This window comes from Etheostoma cragini, chromosome 9, assembly GCF_013103735.1.
Source record: "Etheostoma cragini isolate CJK2018 chromosome 9, CSU_Ecrag_1.0, whole genome shotgun sequence".
Classification (NCBI taxonomy): Eukaryota; Metazoa; Chordata; class Actinopteri; order Perciformes; family Percidae; genus Etheostoma; species Etheostoma cragini.
This window is the reverse complement of record NC_048415.1, coordinates 22576603-22593837: the sequence shown is the minus strand read 5'-3', so window position 1 is coordinate 22593837 and position 17235 is coordinate 22576603. Positions and strand designations below refer to the sequence as shown.

At 40.5% G+C, this 17235-nt stretch overlaps 1 protein-coding gene and 1 long non-coding RNA gene across 2 annotated transcripts in view; one reads left to right on the top strand and one right to left on the bottom strand.

The window, feature by feature from the left end:
* Positions 1-174: 174 nt before the first annotated feature.
* slco2a1 (solute carrier organic anion transporter family, member 2A1) lies at positions 175-17229 on the bottom strand. Its single transcript, XM_034880427.1, has 14 exons — positions 17038-17229; positions 11496-11633; positions 9699-9861; positions 8730-8942; positions 8225-8323; positions 7988-8127; positions 6707-6779; positions 6411-6575; positions 5859-6063; positions 4880-5027; positions 2913-3076; positions 1745-1809; positions 581-701; positions 175-478 (listed from the first exon to the last, which is right to left on the bottom strand). Exons 1-14 carry the CDS (start codon positions 17098-17100, stop codon positions 358-360), a joined length of 1878 nt encoding a protein of 625 aa, XP_034736318.1. The 5' UTR covers positions 17101-17229; the 3' UTR covers positions 175-357.
* LOC117949891 overlaps positions 3003-17235 on the top strand; it is a 21856-nt gene continuing 7623 nt past the window's right edge. The window contains exons 1-2 of the long non-coding RNA XR_004657762.1: positions 3003-3139; positions 13211-13214. This is a non-coding gene — a long non-coding RNA (uncharacterized LOC117949891). The remainder of the gene's footprint in view (positions 3140-13210; positions 13215-17235) is intronic.

Here is a 17235-nt window from a genome sequence, read left to right as displayed (position 1 = left end):
ATTCATCCATCTGAACTCTCATCTCAGATGCATGTAAAATAGTGTGAGGTACTACACAACAGAGGCATTTTAGCTGCCCTCTAGCTGTCCTCTCTAAACTTGTATTATGTGAGTTATATTTTCAATATATTACCAATCATTAGCTTTCAAGCATTGGCAAACATCCAATATTTCCCTTGTGATGATATCATGTTCATCTTAACTCCACCCAGTGGAGCTCTAGGTAGGGCAGTGGGCCTCCACACATTGAGGTCAGTGTAGGCTGTGGCCGTCTACCACTAACACAGCTTTGCTCTACACTCTGTTCTTCAACATATTATAGCTAAGCTTTGAGGGACACGGGGGCACATGGGAAGGTCACAGTAGTCCTTCAGGCCTCTTCTCCAGAGTGTACTCCTGGGTCCGCTTTGCTTTCCACCCCAGCATCATCAGTAGGACGACACCCATGACCTTATAACCCACCTGTAAGCCCAAGTACCTGTGGCCGTCAGAAACATAAAAAGAAACCATTGTCAGCAGTGATTTGGATGTATTTCTTGTATGTATATAATACCCGTAGTGAGCGACGCATTTTTTTTACCGGTTCCTCAAGATGTTGTTGTCATAGTAACCACAGCTAAACTTCTTTCCGCACACAGTCTTCCACCAGACACATGATGTATCAATGGCCATCCCAAAGAGAGCAGGGGCAGGTAGCCAGGCTGATAGGGACACCGACAGAGAGTTCAGGGTTAACAACACACTTCTGTCCCCATGTGGTTGAGCTGGAAAACCAGCTCTTGCCTTATTCCTAAAAGAATTGCTTCTGCTAAATATTCTCAGGAAGGAACTAGTTTTGGTGGAACATGTGTAAATTCAGAAGTAGGTTTAGTCCTCAACAGAAAACACAGATTGGACAGATAGTCTAGCTAGCTGTCTGGATTTACCCTGCAGAGATCTGAGGACCAGGTAACCATAGTGCTCAGATTGGACAGATAGTCTAGCTAGCTGTCTGGATTTACCCTGCGGAGATCTGAGGACCAGGTAACCATAGTCCTCAGAAATCCACCAGAGGTTAGAACACCAACACAGAGACAGAGGAATTTCCAGCGGCAACGGAGCAATCCCATGGAAATGGAACGTCAAGTATATGGACTAGAGGGCAACCCGACATTTGCTTAAAATATACGGAGGAATGTTATTAGTTATGTTTTCATGAACTCTCAGATCAGATGTTGTATATCACCATATAGCAACCCCACATGCCACCAAACCTAACTGGACAGAGTGCTCATTGTTAAAAAACTCATTAAATAAGTCATTGTACATATTTATAGAAATTCACCTATAATTTGTGAGAGGATTCAAGAAAGTTGTACAACTCGGCTCATTCATATAACGTGTTCTTCCATCATTCATATTTTCATCAGTTTTACGGTTTTATGTAGATAATTTCCTTATAGACATTTTTCTTTTAAAATAAATAATAAATAATAATAATTGATGACATTTTAATTTATAATAATGAATTTCTATAATTACTGCATCATGGATTTGTCTTTTAAAATATTTAATAATAGATTTTAATATTAGCTACTTTGAGGCTCCATACAACTTCAAAATGATACCACTGAGCTAAGAGGACATTTGGGGATTTGGACGCTTTAATGGACACTTTTTCAAAAGGTTTATCGTTAATACAATCATTTGCTATCCATATGAGTACAGAGCCCAACATACAGATAGTATTTGTGTCCTGACTTACCTAAAACTCTCATGAGTAAAAATTGAATTCCTATAGCAAATGACTTCTCTTCGGAGGGAACACATCTGAAATGAACAGGAAGTGATATGAGAACGTGCACTTTCCTGCAATACAATACTGGACAACAGCAGCAGTGATAAATCAGTCCACATGTTGTTATGTTTCAAAAAAAGTGACGTATTAAATCTTCATCAAACCTTGTAGAACTAATTTCTCATCAAATCTCCCAACTTTTTTTTGGGGGGGGGTGTATACAGGACAAGACCACTTATTGTGTATGTTGGAAAACAAATCTCCCAACTTGTGTTTGCCGACTATTTGCTTCAATTCCTTCTTAGCTGTCCTATATCAAGGGTGTTGTGTCTGACCTTTCATGGACCTCATAGGGAGCCTTTGAGCTTAGTGTTTGAGTGCAGCAGTCACTAAATAGATACTATATTAATGTGTTGAAGAAGTAGCACCTGAAACGTGACAGAGGTCCACACTGGTTGGGGGTGAGAGAAGTAAAAATGTGCTAGATTTGGATATATTTAACATATGTTCTGTAAAAACAAGAGATGCCAAGTCAATGCTACAGTATGTCATCTAATATAGTATATGTTGGGTAAAATATAACCTTTAGAACTTTAATGGGGGGGGTGGCAGTAGCTCAGTCCGTAGGGAGTTGGGTTGGGAACCGGAGGGTGACTGGTTCAAGTCCCCATATGGACCAAAAAGTACGGAGCGTAGATTGGTGGCTGGAGAGATGCCAGTTCACCTCCTGGGCACTGCCAGGTGCCCTTGTGCAAGGCACCGTACCCCCCCCCCCCCCCCCCCCCCCCCCCCCCCCCCCCCCCCCCCCGACCGCTCAGGGCGCTGGTTCAGCTGGCAGCCCACTCACTCTGACATCTCTCCATTAGTGCATGTATAGATCCTGAGCATGTGTGTGTGTAGTTCAGGCCTGTGTGTGATTACTAACAATGTGTGTACACAGAATGTAAATTGGAATTTCCCCATAGGGGACCAATAAACAAATAAAAATAAAAATTAAATTAAATTAGTAAATGTTTGTACCAGGGATAAGCAGATCATATCATCCATGAGATAAATTTTGTTCATTTTAAATTTATTTTGAACATATAAAATATATTAGAAAAGAATGCTGTAAGATATTGCCATCCTTCCTTACCTTAGCACCATCATGTACATGGGGTTGTGAGTGAGGCAGGCGATCAGTGAAGCCAAAGAGATGACAAGAATGACGGGGAGAAGAAGATGTGGGCAGCTGTTTGAACAGGGTGTAGGATGGGCATTACTCTGGCTCCCAGATATACACATGCAGTTGGTATACAGCTGTATCCACAAAGAAAGCAAAAGGAAATATTATTGTTGTTGTCTGTTCTGAGAAATTGAAATGTTGTACCACATCTGCAGTAATACCTATTTTCCCCACAGGGGATTGCAGTAAGTCATTATTAAAAATGTGCATATTCTCTTTTTTTGCTGAGTGACACCATTCTCATGTCTGTATGCAAAATATAAAAGTTATGGTCAGCAGCCGGTTAGCCTGAACAGGAGTCTTAGCTTCCGAGAATTGCAGATTGTTATTACTTTTGGATATTGCTAGACTACCGGTAGCTGCTGTCTTTATGCTAAGCTAAACTAATTGACTCCTGGCTTTAGCGTCATATTCACTACAAAGGTACTGATCTTCTCAGCAAGAAAGTGAGTAAGTATATTTCCCTAAATGTCAAAATTGTCAATGATTTTAAAGAGACAAAACAAGCAAATTAAGATGAATCGTTTTTTTTCTGTGAAAACATGAAAAGAAGATGTACCTTACTCAAACCAAGAGTATAACATGATAAAGAGTAAGAAAGGCTGAACACCAAACATGTTTCTGTTGGTTTATTCAATCTCTGAACTCATCGGCTTTTGTTCTCACAACGAGTTAGCCTCTGGGGGTCTATATTGGGGCTACAGTGCAGCCAGCATTTTTTCATGAAGCTAATAAAAAGCATTGTTTTCAGACAATAGTTACGGGTTCCGAAATTGCATTTTGGCCAATGGGTTCCACATCTTTTGCGCTCCATACGGACTGTTTACTGGAGCAACCAAAGCCTTCTCAAACATGAAGAGTTATCACCAATACTACTCCGACGCAGTTCTCAACTCAGTTTGCCCGCCAGAGTCTGCATTATAAGGAGATGTTTGTTCATAGAGATAAGGTACATTAAGTAAAAATACAGAAATTATCAAGCACCTGAATGAATTCCACGTGTGGACATCTGAGTCCACAAAGAAGAGAAATGAATTATTCTGAGACTTGTGGAGATCCATTCATTGAGCTAGCTAGAGCAACCACTGTCTGTGTTTGTACTGCAGCATTACACAGTGGGCTTATGTGCCGAGTCAAACTGACTAATACTCTATTAGCAGTCACACAATCCACCCACCCAAAGATTATTCATAAGCTGTGACGTCTGAATACTGACGTTTTGTATCTCTTAAAACACCTCCCAATTCTGTGACTAATAAGCATTGATCGACACTGATTGTGAGCCACTGCAAGCAGAAGAGCAGTCTCTCTGTCATCTGAATGCTCCTGCACTAGACGCTCCAGGCTGATGGGACTGCTTTTATGAAATGTGGGATCACTTGGCAGACAGTTCACAAAGTCTAAATACTGGGACACAGCTCCAAGATGCTGGGATTTCATTTCTGTCTCAAATCTAAAGAGGTGTCTACGGTCAAAGTTACTTCATGCTCCAAGGATCTACTTAACACTGGAAAAACCCCCTGAGGTGCAGATTCTCTATGCAGCATATGTATTCCCTCTAGCACTCTACATGCCTACACAGTTAATGGTCAGTCACAATTCTGCGCTATTCCGAGAAACAGCGCTCAGCTTTGATTTGGTCATATCGGCCAGCAGTGGAAGTGCAACTTTTTACCATTATTTTGAAAAGCATTCCAGCAGGGGGCTGCCTGTGACTCGCAGTGTTGTATTACTCATTTCCGCATTTGTCACTTTCAGGCCGTGCCCGGTACTTGAGCCTGATGCGAGCCACATTTAAAAAGAATAATGTGATTGTGAAATAATGTGTTTGTAGTGTTGGAGGAAACCATGAACAGTTGCTTAGCGGACGCACTGACCTGAACCCTGTGGGTGTTGTTGGGATCCTTGGTGAAGTTGGTGCAGCCCGCATGGCAAGGAGAAATATACTCGACACCATCCGAGCCACACACAGGGTTGAAGGCACTGGCAAGGCAGGAGCAGTTGGAGTAGCACAGGGGCAGAGAGCTGTGGAGGGCCGAGAGAGGCAAACTGAAGCAGTGTTTCATTAGCATGGGTTCGCTTTGGACGTAGCTATATCCTAGTACTTTGTGACATTACACAAAGGTTGAAACATTATGCTTTTGATAAGTTTAGGTGTAATATATACATATAAAGTTAAAAAGAAAACTGAAAGCAAATAAACAATGTTATGACTTTTGGAGGAAAATAAATCCAGATTCCAATTTGATGATGACCTATGAGCATTATGTCAGATCATTAAAAGGTACCCTGTGGACCACAAGTACGTGTATTAATGTTTGTAGGAGCGTGCCCCTGAAATGTTTATATCTTGTGCACACACACACAGATGTGCATTAGTACTGCATTGGCTAGGCATGCAGTTGGAAGTAATGTTGAAAGGTAACATTGGCCTACTTTAGCCCAATGCTGGGCCATTCTAAGCTGTAGTTTACATTTTCATGAAGGAAAAAACTAATAAAGGAATGGAATTATACTGTTTTAAGTGTCCTGTTTACTCTCTGTATATGCACTTATATGCTCCCAGATTTGATGAATGAGCATAAAAATGTACAGAAGTTCAAAGGGACTGTGTAATTGTGAGATATTTGTATCAATTTAAGGGAATTGGTCCAAAAGTATTAAAGCTACACTCACTCATTTTATTACAGTGTCCAATAAAATGCAAATAATTTCCTCCCTAAATTGAACTACATTAACTTTGAAAACATTGCTGAGTTCATAGTACACTTTGAGTCTATATTGGGTTTAACAACAGGCTGTTTCTTAATTTAAATGTATCTGCACAAGTAAGAATACCCCACCCTGGTCACTCACCCATACTGTCCAATCTGGTAATAATTGACCTCTGACACTTTCTGTGTGGGGCAGCCCATGAAGAAGAGAGGGATACAGAGGAGGGTGGACATAGTCAGCATGGCCACAGAGAAGCGTGGGATGGTCTTCAGAGAGAGACCTGTCTTCTTCATGATGACCCCACCAATCAGCATCCCCACTGCTACTGCTGGCAGATTCACAGCACCTAGGAACCATGATTACGAACCGTAATTATTGTCTATTTAAGATGTCCAAAGGAGATTTCTACACTTTGTGTGCCATTTTATTTGTTTGCTGACACCCTAGTCTTGCATTTTCAGACCTATCTCCACAGCACTGGGGAGTAAGGTCACAGATACATTCTGGGATAGGAGAAAATAACGCTCTGGGTTGTTTACTTCGTTGAGCTCCAGAGGCAGCTCTGCGGAAAGGAACTAGTTTTAGTGGAACATTTGCAAAAGGAAAACGCCTCATAACATAGAAAATGAAGTTAGCTGAAAGTATTCTATTATAGGATCTTGTCCTGAAGCTTTGCACTCCTTCAGTACCTACCAACTAGCAGGCTGCTGTAGGCGGCTGAAGCGCTGTACTGTCGCTCCAGGAACTTGTTGAGGAACGTAGAGAGACCCGCGATCACTGAGGAGAAGCAGCACTGGGCCAGGACCAGCATCAGGAAGAGAGGGCTCAACAGGAGGTGGACAAACATTCTGGGGAACACTGATTAAACACAATCAAATACAGACACACTGATTATTACACTGATACTGGAAACTCTCAATCATCGGTTTAGGGACATTTTAACAATACAAAGCTATGTCGAGTCTTTACACTCAATAAACGAAACATACTTTTCAGGAAATCAGCTAAAGAGGCATCTGGCTTCTTGAAGTCATCATTCATCTCAGTTTCACTTCCACCCACCTGGAAAAAAACATGCAGTATGAATTGTATATAGAAGGCATACATTTGCTGTGTAATAAATACAAGGGCATGTCCAGTAATCTGAAGGATCGCTTTCTTGTCACATCCGTCCTGTTCTTATTTGGAAAAAATTAATTATCAGTCAAAAGTTTCTTTTTTCCACCTTTCCCCCCACCCACAACCCCTGTCTCTTCATGTTGCATTCATGTGACGTGGGAACATTAGACTAAATTGACAGCTTTTTTCAATAGCTCCACAGTGCAATCAAAAAAAAACAAAAAACATAATGGAAGGTATTTTGTCTCTATATAGTGGTTCCCAACCTTTTCTGTCTGAAGTACCCCCCACATCTATCACACACCATATGCTATCAGATAACCTTTAGTACCCCTTCATCAACACCACCTGTCGTGCTCCAAATGTGTTCATTTCAATTGATTTAAGAGTTGATGTTAAAGAGATATTTTGCTGATTTAAAGCCAGCTCTGTGTCGTGGCAGCGTGGCCAGTGTGATTAGATTAGATTCCCCCTGTTGTGACAGTTTAACTGGATCTCAATGGACCTCCATGAAGCATTTTGCCCCACCTGGCAGATCTCAGCAAACCCCCCCGCTCCACATGAAGTACCGTGCACCAGCGCCTCAGAGGGAATCCAAACACTGTATATCTGAACACAAACACTGCCTCTGCCATGACACGGAGCTGTTTGAAATAGTATCCCTGTAAGAATCACTCTTTACAAGAACAAGGACCTTATTTTGTTTACCAGGCCAAGTGCTGGACAAAGCTAAAAGAGCCATATATGGTTTCACAAGCATGTGAAAGGCTTTATCTTATCTATGACTAATGTTCTGTAATTTTCTGGAGATTGTTTAAAAGGTCAAAAATAATGTTCAAGTTCTTGGGAATTTAAACATTTTACATAAAAAGGTTAGTTATAATGTGGAGTTTTATTTTAATATTGAGAAACCTTTTGTACCTTCAAGATAGTAAAGAAACTGAAGAATTTCCCTTCGGAGATCAATAAACTATTTCTGAAAATTGTAATGCAATGCTGACATAAAGCCAGTAGGTGTCAGTAAAATGATATGAGAAAACGAGCTATGTACTGTAGTTTTTCACAAGCCACGGATACATTCAATGAATGTTTAGTCATAAAACAGTTCTGTTTGGTTTTAAAAGAGCTCTGTGACTTAGAGTGTGACTTACATTGTCTTCTGAAGGCATTCCACGAGGGAAGAAGAAGTAGGGGATGGAGGTGAGAACCAGGCAGCCGGAGGTGAGGAGCAGGCCCATCCACCAGGCACCGACCCAGCGGGGATCACTCTGTATCAGCTCTTGTTCCGCTCCTGCAAGCAACCCAGCTAAACACTTAGACACAACGGTGACCCATCTTTCCTGCTGAAACCGGTCTATAAAATAACTTAGGGATGGATGGAAGATTACCAAAACCAGTTTTGTCCACGTCCACATAGATCTGCAGCATGACTGCGCCCAGCAGGTATCCAACGGCAGGCCCGAATACAGATACAGCAAACAGGATGGCTGCCAATGATAACATGTTTATGAAGTACTGTTCAGCTTTTTTACTGTCTTGACAAAGATAAGATTCCCTCTTATTTTGTGTCAAAAATTAGTTATTCACATGGAATTATTCTTTGACAAACTGTTAACATTTTGTCTAGATTTATTTGGGATTTTATAAGCTAAGAGATATTTTTATTGTCCAGAAGGAAAAATTCTCTTGGACAAAAAAACAATATCTGCTGTTTAAATGATTCGACACAAGGAACAGACATACTGCACATACATACATACATACTGTATACACATACATACATACTGTACATACATACATACTGTACACACAACATACTGTACATACATACATACATACTGCACATACATACATACATACTATCAATGTCCCTCTAGAGAACAAGCCATTCACCTATGTAAAGAGGGGAGTTGCCAGGCCCAGCAAAATCATCTATGTAGGAAATCCCAAAGGGCTGGATGGGCACCGAGCCCACGCCAAAGAGCAGCTGGGCGCTGCCCATGAGCAGCCACAGGTTGTTAGTGTCGGCCAGACGCCTGGTCTCGTCGCGGCCACAACTCTCCAGGTTGCTGGAGTTCCCCTGCAGGTTGCAAATGTCATGGCGATCTGGATCAGAGCAGGTGGTCACACACGGGCGGAGAGGGGAGGAGAAGGTGGGAGGGAGAGGGGGGAGGGAGATGGAGTTAATAACAAGTGGATGCAGATGTCCAACTCCTTCTAATTTCCTGAAGCTTCTCTGGCCCTACACTGACACTGAAAATGCCATGGGGGTTAAATTTAAAGACGGAGGAGGGAGATCGTTGTTACAAATTAAATTAGAGTTGTTCCCATATCAATATTGGAAATGGCTCCGATGCTGTCGTAAATGCAGGATTAGTAGTAGAAAATAAAAAGAAAGTTGTATGGCATTCATTCTCTGTATGTATCTGTTCATGCTTCACAAAGGGAAGGGTTAAACTTGTCCCAGGCCATAGAACAATGATAGCAATTATATCACATCCATACAGGGTTTGTAGTAAAAAGCTGTTATTATATATATATATATTAAAAATGCACAGGTATCGAAAGGTAACTCTAATCTTAGAAACAATCAACGAGTGCATAGATATCATGAAATTTCTTTCAGCTGGAGAGCACGGGCAAGGCTTTCTAGATGCATTATACACACACAAAGTTAAACAGCAGCAACGTGTTTGACTCCTTCTGAGTGCTATGGAGCCTTTGCTGAGAAGTTGCTGAAGCGTTCTAGACAAGCCCTTAAGTATAGTCTCATAAATTGCATTGGCATATTTGTACATTCGTAAGTCCCCTGCTCTGGACCGAGTCACACTAGCTGTTACAGTGGAGACAGTACATTCTTACTGTGTAAAACAGAGTCGTATTCGTAGGGCTGGGACAAGAAGTGAGGTAAGGTCAGGATCATGGCGCTGACAGCCATCAGTACTCCACCGATTCCAATAACGCGAGGGCGGTGGACCCGATTTCCAAAGTAGCTGATGAACACTATCAACACACTGTTGCTGACCTAAGAGACGGACACAAACACGTGCTTCAAAGAGGAGCCAGAGGGAGCATTTTCTCTCTGGAGGACACTCTCTTTTCAAATTTAGTTCATTAACTTGCAGGTGTCACAGTTTTCAAACATTACTAATCATACTCTCATACCAAATATGGAAGTGGCCAGGGTGGCACACACTGTAATCTAACACAACCCAGGCACATTCAAAATGAATGTAGGGGCAGTAAGAACTTCAAAAATGTAAACCTGCATTAAGTGATCATTGAGCCATTTGGCGGCAGTGCAAAGCTGTAAAAATGATGTTCCTATACAACAAAACTGCAGTTTCAATTACGGTTTGATGGAAATGGATTTTCCAGTCCGTGGTTAACATTGTGAAGTGAAACAAACTACTTGGTAAGTTCTAGAAAAAGATCATGTTGGGGACAAAATGAGTTGACTTAAGTTGTTCCGTACGTAATAAAGGTTAAATATATCCCGTAACCACATCAAAGTTAACTTTTGGTTTCACACGGGACTAGTTTGCTGGGTTCTGTGTATTTGTTGGACCCATCCCCGCCCAACCTCCTATTCACGCAGACTTTTTTAAGAAAAATATTTGTGATATGTCAAAGACAGACATAATCCTGCAAAAAAAAAAGTTTCCTTTAAAACGGACTATAAATTGCAGCTGTGTTATATTGGAAGGTCATTTTTAGGAGACAACCCAATTTCAATTGAAGTTGTAAACATTTGCTTATTAGCAATATTAGCATTGCTTTGATTCACTGTCATATTTCTGTCCACCTGGTGAATGTGTGTTCAGTATTCACTCTTCTTGTTGCCCGGTTTTGGTCTTCACCAACCCCTGAGAGAAATGTGTAGCTCTTTAGCTGCTAATTGCTGGCCGCTAACTTGTTTTTAGGTTTGGTGCTGGACAGGTTGTTTGAGAATTTAATCTAAAAATGTAAAAGGCAGGAGTTCCTGCTGAATCTGGAAACCAGGTTGATGAGCAAGTGAAGCAAAAAGTAATGCTGCGGGGCAAAAAAACTCAACAGTGAGCAGGGAGATGCTTAAAAGCTGTGTAATGCTGAGACAGAAACTGCAGAGATCACTTAGAACAGCCCCTTTTCCATTACAGATAGTTAAGGGATCTATTGTTAATATCACAGCTCTAAATAACCACTTTAAAAAAAAAAAAAGTAAAAGCTTATAATCAGTGTTTTTTCATTAAAAAAATACAACCATATCAGATCATGTAAATCACATTAGAACTCAGCCAAATTCTGAGAGAATCCGAGCTGCAAAAGAATTCAAAAGCCCAAAGGTATCAAATGTGAGCTTGGCGATTTAATTAGTGACCCTTGGTCATGCATACTTGAAAACATAAAAACAACTGGAAAAGATTTAACTGTGTGATGGATTTATTTCCCTTGAGCATAAAACAATCCCAATAAGCACGGACGGTACATTTGATCATTTTCCTTGACCCCACGGATGTGTAATAAAACTGTTCCAAAATACTTTAATCTGACTTGAATTCAGGAAGTGTTCATTTAACTTGTTGCTTGTTCCCCAGATCCTCCTCTGTCATCTGTACCCTTGAAATGAAGCTATGAGGACTTCAGGCTGGGTGAGGGCATGTTATTGTTGGCTCCTACCTCGTGGAGAGAGGAAATGGTTCCTGAGGAGTAGCTGCTGAGGCCGTAGCGTCTCTCAATTGTGCTGATGGTGCTCTTGAAGTAGGAGCTGTACAGCAGCTGAGAGAACTGCAGGAGGCCGTGGCACAGGACAAACAGCTAGGACACGCAGACAGACAGACAGGCAGGCAGACAGACAGACAGGCACACACACACACACACACACACAGACAGACAGACAGGCAGGCAGGCAGACAGACAGACAGACAGACAGACAGACAGGCAGGCAGACAGACAGACAGGTACACACACAGACAGACCCACAGAGAAATAGGTAAACGTCATAAATGTCACCAAATTCGACTTTTTAGACACTGACCAAATTGTCTGAATTATTGAAAAATGCCTCCTTATTAAGTACCCAATTTCAGCATGTGATGTCTTAGTAAAGTACCATGGGACACTAGACAACCTTCTACAAGATGTCAAGTTCACCCATCGGAGCGGATACTTAAAGAATCAAACGAGGGAAACAGCTGCTTCGCAAACACACAGGGCACATGTTACAAGGACCGAGGCATCAGGCCTGGACTCGTTCACGTCTGAAAGACATGACACAATATTCTTAAGGCTACAACTTACATATGTTAGGTGGCTTTAATGACTGAATAAGGTGTAACATGAGGCGATATGAATATACAGTTTATAAATCATTAAAACCGATAACTTAATAACAAGCAGCATTTTAATGTTGTAGCTGGTCACTTTAACAACTGTTCTCTACCAATGCATCATATTCATATCTCATTATATATTATTATTATTATATTAGATTAGATTATGCAGCTTTCACCTTAAAGCCTTAAAAGCCAGTTCATATGTTAGGCAGAGTTGGTATTAGAGTTAGTAAAGTCAAAAAAAAATTTAGGAATAAATTGCATATTTAAAGAGATAGCTTGACATTTTGAGCTGAGAATCCCATTCTCATACTGATTGTGCAGCCAGGAGACGGTTAGCGTAGCTTAGCACAGCTTAGCACAGCACGCTCAGTCCAAAGATAGCAAAAACTTTTTTTAACTGTTTGGTAATCTGTAAAAAAATGGTAAAGTTTAAAAATGACACCTGGCATGCCGGACTATTTCTCGGCTGGTAGCAGTTGCCAGGCAACCAGTGGACCCTCCAAGAAATCACACACATATTGATTACTTTAGAAAGTACTGAGTTTTGATGAAAATGTTCACAATATGACAAATAGTGTCTTATGGGAAAGCAATTAATCCTCTGGTATTCTCTCCAAGTGCTCCAAAAAAAGTCAAGGGTTTATATATACTGTATATATATAAATATATATAGTGGAAAGTTATCTAGAAGACCCCCCCACACAGATCTTTGCTTGGGGGGTCATGAAAGCACTAATGACACTGAGACTATGAGTGAATTTCCTATGAAAACAGCGATAAAGCCAAGCTTTCAGATAGTTTTCTGGCTGCTAGGTCGGCTCAGGGACAATAGATGATTGCTTCTATTAAAGCTTGGCTTTATGAGTTATTACCACACACAATTTATGCTTTTACACTCCCGCTAATATTTCATCCTCATTTTGAATCAAATAAATCCATTGTTTGTGATTCAAATAAAAACGTGTCTTTAACCACGGTTTCAGGTCAACTTAAAATCCACCAACGAAGTGGAATTTATATTTTTATGCAGATTGACACAAACACTATGTTTCAGAGACAAGTCTCTGGCTCCCTGACTATTTGGCTTTTAGCTTCTGGAGCCACACACAAAACACATAATCCATCAAAGTGGAACATTTCACCATTAGCATGAAATCAGCTGAAACTGTTGCTCCCAATTATTATTAATGATCAAATACAGCAGGTCCACTTTTCTTGATGAAGGAACATTGCCCAGTGTTGGAACTGGACCAGAGTATTAGAACATGGAGAAACAGAGAAGCTGCACCGTGTCACACTGTGAAGAAGCAGCATTTCTTATTCATCCACACTGTTAACACAAGGGATTTATGCCTATTTGATGTTCACAAGCAGGAAGCGGGGGTGCAGATTTGAATCCTCTGTGGATTATGAACATATTTATCATTTTGAACAATCTCAGCTCCTTCTCTCTTGACGCCATTGTCCCAGCCTTCAACCCTGCTGGGAGGGGAAGAATTGAGGGAAGTTTATACTTGAATTTGAAAGCTTTTATTTCAGGGACACGTGTTGTAGCTATGACACTGGATATAAATGGGTCTTTTTGCTACAAAAATGCCTGGTCAAAAATTGAAATAAAAGGAAAAGCTATGAAGTCTCCCAGGATCCACACAGAATCCCCTCCCTTCATTGTGAAACTAACATAAAGGGTTTTGCTGCTCTGCTCTTTGGGAAATATGCTTATTCTTATTATTGTAATTTCCCCACTGAGGATCAATAAACAATATAAATTATAAAATTAATTAAAAATTATTCGATTTTTTGCAGAGAATTAGATAAGAAGATTAAAAGCACTTTCATGCCTGTCTACTAAACATAGGGCTACAGGAAGTAGACGGTTAGCTTAGCCTAAAGGATGGAAACCGCTAGCTCGGCTGTGTGTGAAGGTCCAAGCACCTCTAGAGCTCAGTAGGACACAACGCTAACGTGTAAAAATAACAGGTTAGGGTTTTATGTGGGCCAAGTTATTTCTTGGCTGGAAGCAGTGACTTCCTGAAGTCTTGTTGCCTGGCACGTACAACCATAACTTGTTTTTTTACACTTCAGTTGTATGGATTAAACAATCAAGATATCGTGTGTTCATAAGAGTGTATTAGGAAGTGATGGTAGTGGATTATAGATATTTATATAGAGCCAGGTTAGCGTTTCCCCTTTTTTATGTTGTAGCCTAAAAGTGTGTTCAGACCAAGCAGCAACCCTCCGGGCCTGAGAAGGAAAACCTTCAAAATGAGGTTTCATCTGAAACTTTGACCCTCTCACTGTGTGTTTACACTTCATCAAAGTTAATTAGAACATTTTGGTTACCTAAAAATGTTTTTAGGTGTTATGTGTTTAGTATACGTTAGTACCTTGCCAACCAAAGCTTTAAATACTTGCAACTTATCCTGTAGAGTTCAGCTAACCACAGCGTCATTGGAAATATACACAACATTGTTTCAGCTGAGTTAGCTTCCCCCGATTCACCCTCTTGTTCACATTTGGTCACTTCTGGCTCAAGAATACCAAGATGTTTTATATACCAAAATGTTTTATATTTATATATTTATGTTTTATATACCAAAATGCAAACTCCCGGCTCCACAACCCAATTACAGTCTATGGCTCACACTGTCGTGGAAGCCTATCAGCATCGCAACTCTCCTGACGTCACAGAGAATAAAACGTATGGTCACTGTCAGCGGCTCCCTAAGCTCTACGACTCAACGCCAGTACGGTCCAGAGACACGCCCGAACAGGGGAGGGCTTGGAGAAAAGGGAGCAAATACGCAAAATTCTGGAAATCTGTGTTTGTTACTGTCCCAGCGATGGATTGTGCTACACTACTAACCAAGTTAGCACTATACTAAATATTCTGGAGTTGCAGGATACTTAAAAAAAAAAACACACCAGCATTTGGTCTTAAACCAAATATGACAAAGGTATCAATCTTCTTATGTAACGTGTGAATATTTATTCCCCACTATGCTTAGCCATGACCTAACGTGCTCAGTGACCTGAAGCTTTTCAACATTTCCCTTCCCACTGATCAGGATGTAAACATGAAGCAGAAACTCGGCTCAGCTGTTTCATCCATATCTAAGGAGAATGATGGGGAAACCTGTGTGTAGCCTAGCGAAGTTGGTAAAACACAGACAGAATGTCCTGATCAAAGCATAGAGAGCAACGCGCTGTGCAGAGATTAATATGACTGCTTCCACTGAAATCATTGGTCCAAATTTCTATCCTCTTGTTGCAGTCTCTAGACAAGATGTCTAGCGTAACAGTTTGACGCAATTTCAAAGATTCTGCTTCCACTTGTCACGGCTGGAGGAATGACTTGCAAACATTGATGATATATCACCTGCTGCTTGGCTTTTATTTCAAACTACTCCCATTATGTCAACATGCGCTCATATAGCTTTGACCTTCACGCACATTCATACTGAGCAGGAGAGAATCACGTCATGATGCCGTACTGGGGAGGGGGGTTAGGGCTAGTTTAATATGAAGATTTCAAATGATAAACAGAAGAAGATCTGCAGTAAGTGGACCCACCACAGTCTGTATGACAATGCTTAAGGTAAACACTGAAGGCAATGCAGAAGTCGCTTTAGTGTTCTCCTCCAAACTTACAGAATATGTATATATATATATATATATATATATATATATATATATATATATATATATATATATATATATATATATATATATATATATATATATATATATATGTATATGTATATGTATATAGTACATGTATTGGTAGTAGAATATGTAAGGTGTATTAGTCTTTATATATGATCTAGATGTGTTGTATTAGTCAGTAGATATAGTACATGTATTAATAGTAGAATATGTAAGGTGTATTAGTCAGTAGATATAGTACATGTATTAGTCAGTAGATATAGTATATGTAGTAGTCAGTAGATATAGTACATGTATTAGTCAGTAGATATAGTATACGTATTAGTCCGTAGATATAGTACTTGTATTAGTAGTAGAATATGTAAGGTGCATTAGTCATGCTTCATTCACACAACACAACACCAATGAAGGAGACGTGTACTCTCTGGCTGAGTTCTGCAGTGAGATGCAGTATTACTCCCAGCCCTGGGACAAACTGCTTCTCTCCCATCATACAGGGAAGTGCTGGAATATTTCTCTCCCTCAAGTTACTTTTAATATTTTGAATATTGGAGAAAACTTTGACCTGGATACAAACTTTAGTCAAAAGAGAGTCACCAATGTGTGAAAGGACAGAAACATCTGAAGCTGGGGGACATTTCTAGAGCAGCAACGAATCTACTGACTGGACATTGCCTCCTGTGATAACTGGTTGTTATTTTTATTATGTTTAATGACAAACATCTGGTTGGAGACCCTCACATGTTTTTCTTACATTACTGTAAATTTAATGTTTTTTTTAGTCAGACAAAAGGTTGGCAATTTCCCCGTGAGCTCAAAATATTGGCAGGCATTTTTCAGTAATTTCTGATGTTTTACAGATCACAAATTCAGATTAAACATCATGACAAGAAGTAGCAGATTGTATTACAGTGAAAACAATCGTTTCGCGAATCATTGTCTTGGCATTAACATTCAAACAATCCCACCGTGTATGGTTTGGATTTAACAGTCATAGTAACAAGTAACTCGACAGAAGACAGGACCTTGTTTTGGTGAGATGAAGCTCTGCAGCATGTGCTCCCGTTTCTAATTGAGTCTTTTTGTTACTTCAGAATTATTATCTGTCTATGGTTATGCAATCATCTAGAAATAGGCCTACATCTAGCTCAAACGGTTACATAAAGCATGAGGGACCAAGGGGTGCAGGTCCAGCACGGAGACGGGTGCGCGCCTACCTTTACGCTGTGGAACACCTTTGTCTTTGCTTCCTTCATGTCTTTGGAGGGAAGTGTGTCCATTAGCTGAGCTCGTGTCCTACTGCGCTCCACGGAGCTCTCAGCCGGAGAGCTTTGTGTCAGAGGTTGTCTTTGCCCCCCCCCGGTGAGACTGCCGGTGATGTCACTGGACTCAGCCCACAGCTCCACGCGTAAATG

Bases quoted from the DNA above. Each gene is read 5' to 3' on its own strand.
- slco2a1 (XM_034880427.1), bottom strand. From the start codon at position 17,100: ATGGACACACTTCCCTCCAAAGACATGAAGGAAGCAAAGACAAAGGTG. The intron at 11,634-17,037 runs GTAGGCGCGCAC...TGCGTGTCCTAG, and splicing joins AGGTGTTCCACAGCGTAAAG to CTGTTTGTCCTGTGCCACGG. The intron at 6,576-6,706 runs GTATGTTTCGTT...GTGTTTAATCAG, and splicing joins TTTAGCTGATTTCCTGAAAA to TGTTCCCCAGAATGTTTGTC.